The sequence below is a fragment of the Micromesistius poutassou genome (assembly GCF_964030765.1).
Source record: "Micromesistius poutassou genome assembly, contig: SCAFFOLD_1066, whole genome shotgun sequence".
Taxonomy (NCBI): Eukaryota; Metazoa; Chordata; class Actinopteri; order Gadiformes; family Gadidae; genus Micromesistius; species Micromesistius poutassou.
In genome coordinates, this window is record NW_028180397.1 from 7,501 (window position 1) to 17,879 (window position 10,379).

Genomic DNA, 10,379 nt, shown 5'->3' on the forward strand with positions numbered 1-10,379 from the left:
TGTGTGTGGTTCTGACTGTGTGTGTGGTTCTGACTGTGTGTGGTTCTGACTGTGTGTGTGGTTCTGACTGTGTGTGTGGTTCTGACTGTGTGTGTGGTTCTGACTGTGTGTGGTTCTGACTGTGTGTGTGGTTCTGACTGTGTGTGTTGTTCTGACTGTGTGTGGTTCTGACTGTGTGTGGTTCTGACTGTGTGTGGTTCTGACTGTGTGTGGCTCTGACTGTGTGTGTGGTTCTGACTGTGTGTGTGGTTCTGACTGCGTGTGTGGTTCTGACTGTGTGTGGTTCTGACTGTGTGTGGTTCTGACTGTGTGTGGTTCTGACTGTGTGGTTCTGACTGTGTGTGGTTCTGACTGTGTGTGTGGTTCTGACTGTGTGTGTGGTTCTGACTGTGTGTGTGGTTCTGACTGTGTGTGTGGTTCTGACTGTGTGTGAGTTCTGACTGCGTGTGTTTAGTTAGTGAGCATGACGGGTGTAGTTGTGTGTGTAATGTGGCCATGTGATTGTGTGTGTGTGTGTGTGTGTGCTGGTGGAGGTGGGCTCTGATAGGCTGCTGGGACTCAGCGGAGGCGGAGCTGGAGTGTGTGATAGGGGCGTCCCCGCTGAAGGGCCCTCAGTGGCCCCGGCCGGCGTAGGGCTGTTCCTGAGGGCCGTACCCTCCCACTGTGTGGTCTAGTCCACTGTCCGTGTTTCCCCCAGAAGGCACTTTGTTCAAAAGCTAAATCCAACGCTGTGGGGCCCAGGGGCCCTCAGGTGGAGGTGACTCCAGAGCGGCTCTGAGGGGCCCTGGCTGCTCTCTCTCTATTTCTACCCGGAGCGGCGGCGGCGGTCGGGGACTCTTACTGTGAAACGCAGACGGCCGCCGGGCCAAGAACGGGGAACGGGGGCTTTTATTATTTATTTGAAACAGGGTTTTATTGTGGAAAAGGAAGCGTCCACTAATGGAGTCATCCCAGATGGGATTAACGATCGTCAGCAGATACAGCGAGGTGTCAGTTTTATGGAGAGCTGGGAGGTGTGTGTGTGTGTGTGTGTGTGTGTGTGTGTGTGTGTGTGTGTGTGTGTGTGTGTGTGTGTGTGTGTGTGTGTGTGTGTGTGTGTGTGTGTGTGTGTGTGTGTGTGTGTGTGTGTGTGTGTGTGCTGGCGGGGGTTACAGAGTGGTCAACAATGGGCCTGCCGTCCTGCATCGTCGTCACCACCCATTGGCAGACGCAGCTCTTTGTCTGCGGCTCCCGGCCCGTCGGCCAATAGCAGGCCTCATACTTAATGACACTTATGCAAGGATGGGTGTGTGGGGGGGGAGGTGTGTGTGTGTGTGTGTAAGGCATATATGCTGTTTCCATGGCAACCTTGCTTAGCGCCGCAGTGCTCGGTGAACTTGACCCTGTAGACGTTCCTCCCGCTGGTCGCGGTGAGACGAGCGCTGCAGACGAGCCTTCTGCCCGCGGCTGTGATGAGACGCTAACGAGCTGCCCGCGTATTGATCTGTGTCTGTAGCGCGCCGGCTAGCCCGCTGCGCCACAGGCTCCGGCTAACTGTCTGTAGCGCGCCGGCTAACTGTCTGTAGCGCGCCGGCTAGCCCGCTGCGCCACAGGCTCCGGCTAACTGTCTGTAGCGCTCTGGCTAACTGTCTGTACTAGCGCTCTGGCTAACTGTCTGTACTAGCGCTCTGGCTAACTGTCTGTACTAGCGCTCTGGCTAACTGTCTGTACTAGCGCTCTGGCTAACTGTCTGTACTAGCTCTCTGGCTAACTGTCTGTAGCGCTCTGGCTAGCCCTTTGTAGCGCTCTGGCTAACTGTCTGTAGCGCTCTAGCTAACTGTCTGTACTAGCGCTCTGGCTAACTGTCTGTAGCGCTCTGGCTAACTGTCTGTAGAGCTCTGGCTAACTGTCTGTACTAGCGCTCTGGCTAACTGTCTGTAGAGCTCTGGCTAACTGTCTGTACTAGCGCTCTGGCTAACTGTCTGTAGCTCTCTGGCTAACTGTCTGTAGCGCTCCGGCTAACTGTCTGTACTAGCGCTCTGGCTAACTGTGTAGCGCTCTGGCTAACTGTCTGTACTAGCGCTCTGGCTAACTGTCTGTAGCGCTCTGGCTAGCCCTTTGTAGCGCTATGGCTAACTGTCTGTAGCGCTCTGGCTAACTGTCTGTACTAGCGCTCTGGCTAACTGTCTGTACTAGCGCTCTGGCTAACTGTCTGTAGTGCTCTGGCTAACTGTCTGTACTAGCGCTCTGGCTAACTGTCTGTACTAGCGCTCTGGCTAACTGTCTGTACTAGCGCTCTGGCTAACTGTCTGTACTAGCGCTCTGGCTAACTGTCTGTACTAGCGCTCTGGCTAACTGTCTGTACTAGCGCTCTGGCTAACTGTCTGTACTAGCGCTCTGGCTAACTGTCTGTACTAGCGCTCTGGCTAACTGTCTGTACTAGCGCTCTGGCTAACTGTCTGTACTAGCTCTCTGGCTAACTGTCTGTAGCGCTCTGGCTAGCCCTTTGTAGCGCTCTGGCTAACTGTCTGTAGCGCTCTAGCTAACTGTCTGTACTAGCGCTCTGGCTAACTGTCTGTAGCGCTCTGGCTAACTGTCTGTAGAGCTCTGGCTAACTGTCTGTACTAGCGCTCTGGCTAACTGTCTGTAGAGCTCTGGCTAACTGTCTGTACTAGCGCTCTGGCTAACTGTCTGTAGCTCTCTGGCTAACTGTCTGTAGCGCTCCGGCTAACTGTCTGTACTAGCGCTCTGGCTAACTGTGTAGCGCTCTGGCTAACTGTCTGTACTAGCGCTCTGGCTAACTGTCTGTAGCGCTCTGGCTAGCCCTTTGTAGCGCTATGGCTAACTGTCTGTAGCGCTCTGGCTAACTGTCTGTACTAGCGCTCTGGCTAACTGTCTGTACTAGCGCTCTGGCTAACTGTCTGTAGTGCTCTGGCTAACTGTCTGTACTAGCGCTCTGGCTAACTGTCTGTACTAGCGCTCTGGCTAACTGTCTGTACTAGCGCTCTGGCTAACTGTCTGTACTAGCGCTCTGGCTAACTGTCTGTACTAGCGCTCTGGCTAACTGTCTGTACTAGCGCTCTGGCTAACTGTCTGTACTAGCGCTCTGGCTAACTGTCTGTACTAGCGCTCTGGCTAACTGTCTGTACTAGCGCTCTGGCTAACTGTCTGTACTAGCTCTCTGGCTAACTGTCCGTAGCGCTCTGGCTAGCCCTTTGTAGCGCTCTGGCTAACTGTCTGTAGCGCTCTGGCTAACTCTCTGTAGCGCTCTGGCTAACTCTCTGTAGCGCTCTGGCTAACTGTCTGTAGAGCTCTGGCTAACTGTCTGTAGCGCTCTAGCTAGCCCTTTGTAGCGCTCTGGCTAACTGTCTGTACTAGCGCTCTGGCTAACTGTCTGTAGCGCTCTGGCTAACTGTCTGTAGCGCTCTGGCTAACTGTCTGTACTAGCGCTCTGGCTAACTGTCTGTAGCGCTCTGGCTAACTGTCTGTAGCGCTCTGGCTAACTGTCTGTAGCGCTCTGGCTAACTGTCTGTAGCGCTCTGGCTAACTGTCTGTACTAGCGCTCTGGCTAACTGTCTGTAGCGCTCTGGCTAACTGTCTGTAGCGCTCTGGCTAACTGTCTGTAGCGCTCTGGCTAACTGTCTGTAGCGCTCTGGCTAACTGTCTGTACTAGCGCTCTGGCTAACTGTCTGTAGCGCTCTGGCTAGCCCTTTGTAGCGCTCTGGCTAACTGTCTGTAGCGACAGGCTGCAGCTGCTCTATAAGCTGCTCTATAAGCTGCTCTATATCCCCCCAGTGGTTCAGGTGGAGAGGGCTCGTTAGGCCTCGTTAGCGGCGTGCAGGTCGGGGGGGGTAACAGCCACGTTGTCTTTGTTGTCACGGTGACCATCAGAGTCGTGGGCGTCCCGCGGCTCTGTGTGTCGGCGGCGGCGGCGGCGGCGGCGCGCTAACGGCAGAGCCCCCATTAGCAGCATTAGCCCTCAGCCCTCTCTCTCTCTCTGGCTGATGGATTGATCAGATCAGTGTCGATGAGGGCCCCTCGCCGGGGCCCCTGGGGCCCGGTGGGGGAGAGGCAGCCACTGAAGAGGTGACCTGTAGGTCGGTGTAGGGCAGGGGGCGGTGGAGCTGCCCAGAGCCACCGGCTCCACACGCTGGCCTGCAGCGTGGAGGTGGGAGGCCGTATGGAGACATGGACCACTGCTGTCCTGTGTTCCGCTGCTGTGTGTTGTGTGTGGTGTGTGTGTGTTGTGTGTTGTATGTGGTGTGTGTTGTATGTGGTGTGTGGTCTGTGGTGTGTTGTGTGTGTTGTATGTGTTGTCTGTGGTGTGTGTTGTATGTGTGGTGTGCTATGTGGTGTGTGTTGTGTGGTGTGTTGTGTGGTGTGTTGTATGTGTTGTGTGGTGTGTTGTATGTGTGTTGTATGTGGTCTGTGGTGTGTTGTATGTGTTGTGTGTTGTCTGTGGTGTGTGTTGTATGTGTTGTGTGCTGTGTTGTGTGTTGTATGTGTGGTGTGTTGTATGTGTGGTGTGTTGTGTGGTGTGTGTTGTGGGGGTGGTGTTAGTACAGGGAGTCTGCGTTATAGCCACGATGGTCTGGGGGTAGATTTATGATTTATGGTTTATGATTTATGGTTGTGTTTTCCTCACTCGATTCAAAATAGAAACACCAGTAGGATTGTGCATCTTTTTTTAAATCTTTTTTTCTCCTTGTATTTTATATTTCTCATTGTGTTCTAACTAGTCCGATGACCTGGTTAGTCATGTTGGTTAGTTGGTGGTGTGGGGGTATGTTACTGGTTCTGGTGGTCTGGTTCTGGGGTTGTTACTGGTACTGATGGTGTGGTTCTGTTACTGGTTTTGTGTGTCTGTTTCTGTTACTGGGTTTGTGGTTCTGGTACTGGTTTTGTGGTTCTGGTCCTGGTGGTCCTGGTCCTGGTGGTCGTGGTCCTGGTGGTCCTGGTCCTGGTGGTCCTGGTCCTGGTGGTCCTGGTGGTTGTGGTTCTGGTCCTGGTGGTTGTGGTCCTGGTGGTCCTGGTCCTGGTCCTGTCCTGGTCCTGGTCCTGGTCCTGGTCCTGGTCCTGTCCTGGTCCTGGTCCTGGTCCTGTTCTGGTCCTGACTGCTCTCTCTGGTCTCCAGGAGCCCAAGACGTCGTCCCAGCTGCTGGACGACTGGGGCATGGAGGACATCGACCACGTGTTCACTGAGGAGGACTACCGCTCCCTCACCAACTACAAGGCCTTCAGCCAGTTCGTCAGGTACACCTCCACCTCCACACACACCTCCACACACCTCCACCTCCACCTCCACACCCACCTCCACACACCTCCACCTACACACACACCTCCACCTCCACACACCGCTCCCTCACCAACTACAAGGCCTTCAGCCAGTTCGTCAGGTACACCTCCACCTCCACACACCTCCACCTCCACCTCCACACACACCGCTCCCTCACCAACTACAAGGCCTTCAGCCAGTTCGTCAGGTACACCTCCACCTCCACACACCTCCACACACCTCCACCTCCACACACCTCCACCTCCACACCTCCACCTCCACGTACACCTCCACCTCCACACACCTCCACACACCGCTCCCTCACCAACTACAAGGCCTTCAGCCAGTTCGTCAGGTACACCTCCACCTCCACCTCCACACACCTCCACCTCCACACACACCTCCACCTCCACACACCTCCACCTCCACACACCGCTCCCTCACCAACTACAAGGCCTTCAGCCAGTTCGTCAGGTACACCTCCACACACCTCCACCTCCACACACCTCCACCTCCACACACACCTCCACACACCGCTCCCTCACCAACTACAAGGCCTTCAGCCAGTTCGTCAGGTACACCTCCACACACCTCCACCTCCACACACACCTCCACCTCCACACACACCTCCACACACCGCTCCCTCACCAACTACAAGGCCTTCAGCCAGTTCGTCAGGTACACCTCCACCTCCACACACCTCCACCTCCACCCACCTCCACACACCTCCACCTCCACACACCTCCACCTCCACACACCTCCACCTCCACACACCTCCACCTCCACACACCGCTCCCTCACCAACTACAAGGTCTCTCTCTCTCTAACCGTCTCTCTAACCGTCTCTCTCTCTCCCGGTCTCTCTCTCCCGGTCTCTCTCTCTCTCTCTCTCTCTCTGTCTCTCTCCCCGTCTCTCTCTCTCCCCGTCTCTCTCTCTCTCTACCCGTCTCTCTCTCTCTCTCTCTCTCTCTCTACCCGTCTCTCTCTCTCTCTCTCTCTCTGTGTAGGCCGCTCATCGCCGCTAAGAACCCTAAGATCGCCGTGTCCAAGATGATGATGGTCCTGGGCGCCAAGTGGCGCGAGTTCAGCACCAACAACCCCCTGAGGGGCGCCGCCGCCGCCAACGCCGCCCTGGCCACCGCCAGCGTGCCGGCCGCCGTGGACACCATGGTGTCTGAGGCCACGCCCCCCTCGCCGCCGCCGCCCCCGCCGCCGGCCGCACCCCCCGCCGAGCCCACGGCCGCGCCCGTCGTCCCGCTCCGCAAGGCCAAGACCAAGGAGGGCAAAGGTCAGTCTGGTGGGGTCAGGGGTCAGGGGTCGGGGGGGGGTCCTCTCAGACGGGGGCCTGTTGGTTCAGTGTTCATCCTTATTCTGTTAGAATGGAGGGATGGGATGTCTCGGGTCTGGGAGCGTCTCTGGGGGCCCCTGCCTGTGTGGCCCTAGGGGCCCGGGGCCCTTGGCAGAGGTCTGGTTGGTACGCTGTGTGGCCCTGCCTGTGGGCCCCTGGGGCCCGGGGCCCTTGGCAGAGGAGGTCTGGTTGGTACGCTGTGGGGTGATGGAGTGAGTGACTGACGGTTTCTCCTCCAGGTCCCAACGCCCGCAAGAAGTCCAAGCCCACCGCCAAGCCGGCGGAGAAGAAGAACCTGGCCAAGACCAAGAAGGTGGCCCCCCTCAAGATCAAACTGGGGGGCTTCAACAGCAAGAGGAAGAGGTCCTCGGTGGGTCTCTCTCTCTCTCTCTCTCTCTCTCTCTCACTCTCACTCTCACTCTCACTCTCACTCTCATGCACAACCTGACTGTGTGTGTGTGTGTGTGTGTGTGTCTCCAGAGCGAGGAGGAGGAGCCTGACGTGGAGAGTGACTTTGATGAGACCAGTATGAACAGTGTGTCAGAGGGCTCCACCAGCCGCACCTCGCGCTCCAAGAAGAAGACCCCCAAGAGCAAACCAAAGAAGAAGAAAGGTACGGCGTCTGTCTGTCTCCTCCTGTCTGTCTGTCTGTCTGTCTCCTCCTCCTGCTGTCTGTCTGTCTGTCTGTCTGTCTCCTCCTGTCTGTCTGTCTCCTCCTCCTCCTGTCTGTCATGGACCACAGGAGGAGGGGGAGACGATGGCTCCTCCTCCTGTCTGTCTGGAGGGCCGGAGGAGGAGGTGGTGGTTCACCAGATGAGGAGGTGCTGGGTCACCAGAGGAGGAGGTGCTGGGTCACCAGAGGAGGAGGTGCTGGGTCACCAGAGGAGGAGGTGCTGGGTCACCAGGAGGAGGAGCAGGTCCCTGTAGTGTTGTAGCCTGTGGGTCACCAGGAGGAGGAGGAGGAGGAGCAGGTCTGTGTAGTGTTGTAGCCCGTGGGTCACCAGGAGGAGGAGGAGGAGGAGGAGCAGGTCCCTGTAGTGTTGTAGCCCGTGGGTCACCAGGAGGAGGAGGAGGAGGAGGAGGAGGTCCCTGTAGTGTTGTAGCCCGTGGGTCACCAGGAGGAGGAGGAGGAGGAGGAGGAGGAGGAGGAGCAGGTCTGTGTAGTGTTGTAGCCCGTGGGTCACCAGGAGGAGGTGCTGGGTCACCAGGAGGAGGAGGAGGAGGAGCAGGTCTGTGTAGTGTTGTAGCCCGTGGGTCACCAGGAGGAGGAGGAGGAGGTCCCTGTAGTGTTGTAGCCTGTGGGTCACCAGGAGGAGGAGGAGGAGGAGGAGCAGGTCTGTGTAGTGTTGTAGCCCGTGGGTCACCAGGAGGAGGAGGAGGAGGAGGAGGTCCCTGTAGTGTTGTAGCCCGTGGGTCACCAGGAGGAGGAGGAGGAGGAGGAGGAGGTCCCTGTAGTGTTTGTAGCCCGTGGGTCACCAGGAGGAGGAGGAGGAGGAGGAGGTCCCTGTAGTGTTGTAGCCCGTGGGTCACCAGGAGGAGGAGGAGGAGGGAGGAGGAGGAGGAGCAGGTCCCTGTAGTGTTGTAGCCCGTGGGTCACCAGGAGGAGGAGGAGGAGGAGGAGGAGGAGCAGGTCCCTGTAGTGTTGTAGCCCGTGGGTCACCAGGAGGAGGAGGAGGAGGAGGAGGAGGAGGAGGAGCAGGTCCCTGTAGTGTTGTAGCCCGTGGGTCACCAGGAGGAGGAGGAGGAGGAGGAGGTCCCTGTAGTGTTGTAGCCCGTGGCGTCTGAATCATGGGGCCTGAGTCAACAGGAGTATAATTAGAGCCACGCCATCTTGTAGAGTCACGTGCACTGCTGTCGTCACGTGCACTGCTGTCGTCACGTGCACGGCTGTCGTCACGTGCACTCCAGGGGTGTTTTGGAACACAACACAAAATGAAAAATGGAGCATAAAATGCTAATCTAGATGTGCTCTGTGCAGGGTGTTGGTTCCATTGGGAGCAGCAGTAGTCACTTGTTAGCATGCTAGCGTCCTATTCACTGCAGTGCTAAGGCGTTAGCGTGCTGTTGTCTGTAATGCTAAGGCGTTAGCGTGCTGTTGTCTGTAATGCTAAGGCGTTAGCGTGCTGTTGTCTGTAATGCTAAGGCGTTAGCGTGCTGTTGTCTGTAATGCTAAGGCGTTAGCGTGCTGTTGTCTGTAATGCTAAGGCGTTAGCGTGCTGTTGTCTGTAATGCTAAGGCGTTAGCGTGCTGTTGTCTGTAATGCTAAGGCGTTAGCGTGCTGTTGTCTGTAATGCTAAGGCGTTAGCGTGCTGTTGTCTGTAATGCTAAGGCGTTAGCGTGCTGTTGTCTCTAATGCTATGGCGTTAGAGTGCTGTTGTCTGTAATGCTAAGGCGTTAGCGTGCTGTTGTCTGTAATGCTAAGGCGTTAGCGTGCTGTTGTCTCTAATGCTATGGCGTTAGAGTGCTGTTGTCTGTAATGCTAAGGCGTTAGCGTGCTGTTGTCTGTAATGCTAAGGCGTTAGAGTGCTGTTGTCTGTAATGCTAAGGCGTTAGAGTGCTGTTGTCTGTAATGCTAAGGCGTTAGCGTGCTGTTGTCTGTAATGCTAAGGCGTTAGCGTGCTGTTGTCTGTAATGCTAAGGCGTTAGCGTGCTGTTGTCTGTAATGCTAAGGTGTTAGCGTGCTATTGTCTGTAATGCTAAGGCGTTAGCGTGCTATTGTCTGTAATGCTAAGGCGTTAGCGTGCTGTTGTCTGTAATGCTAAGGCGTTAGCGTGCTGTTGTCTGTAATGCTAAGGCGTTAGCGTGCTGTTGTCTGTAATGCTAAGGCGTTAGCGTGCTGTTGTCTGTAATGCTAAGGCGTTAGCGTGCTGTTGTCTGTAATGCTAAGGCGTTAGCGTGCTATTGTCTGTAATGCTATGGCGTTAGCGTGCTATTGTCTGTAATGCTAAGGCGTTAGCGTGCTATTGTCTGTAATGCTAAGGCGTTAGCGTGCTATTGTCTGTAATGCTAAGGCGTTAGCGTGCTATTGTCTGTAATGCTAAGGCGTTAGCGTGCTGTTGTCTGTAATGCTAAGGTGTTAGCGTGCTGTTGTCTGTAATGCTCAGGCGTTAGCGTGCGGTGCTGTGCAGTGGACGGGGGGGGGGGGTCCAGGTGGGGGGTCCAGGAGTGGACGGGGGGGTCCAGGCGTTGACCCCCCCCCCTCACCCGTGTGTCTCTCTCCAGAAGCGGAGGAGGGCGACGGCTACGAGACGGACCACCAGGACTACTGCGAGGTGTGCCAGCAGGGGCGGGGAGATCATCCTGTGTGACACGTGTCCCAGGGCCTACCACATGGTCTGCCTGGACCCCGACATGGAGAAGGCCCCCGAGGGCACCTGGAGCTGCCCGCACTGCGTAAGAACTCACCCTCTCACCCACCCTCTCACCCGCTCACCCTCTCACTCACTCTCTCCTCACCACTCACTCACTCTCTCCTCACCCACTCACTCACTCACTCACTCTCTCCTCACCCACTCACTCTCTCCTCACCCTCTCACTCACTCTCTCCTCACCCACTCACTCACTCTCTCCTCACCCACCCTCTCACTCTCTCACCCACCCGCTCACTCACCCCGCTCACTCGCTCACTCACCCGCTCACCCGCTCACTCACCCACTCTCTCTCACTCTCTCACTCTCTCTACCTGCTCCTTCACAACATGCATCTGAACTATCAGGGTTTGTGATTGGCTGAGATCGTGTCACATGGTTTCCCGTTAAGTGTGTGTGTGTGTGTGTG

General features: G+C 56.3%; 1 protein-coding gene across 1 annotated transcript in view; it reads left to right on the plus strand.

The window, feature by feature from the left end:
- Positions 1–9,990, plus strand: part of LOC311370845 (chromodomain-helicase-DNA-binding protein 5-like) — a 17,484-nt gene extending 7,494 nt beyond the window's left edge. The window contains exons 4-8 of the mRNA XM_084489145.1: positions 5,114–5,232; positions 6,262–6,542; positions 6,842–6,972; positions 7,083–7,215; positions 9,825–9,990. Of these exons, the coding sequence (XP_084345271.1) occupies positions 5,114–5,232; positions 6,262–6,542; positions 6,842–6,972; positions 7,083–7,215; positions 9,825–9,910 (750 nt within the window). The 3' untranslated portion in view covers positions 9,911–9,990. The remainder of the gene's footprint in view (positions 1–5,113; positions 5,233–6,261; positions 6,543–6,841; positions 6,973–7,082; positions 7,216–9,824) is intronic.
- The last annotated feature ends 389 nt before the right edge of the window (positions 9,991–10,379 follow it).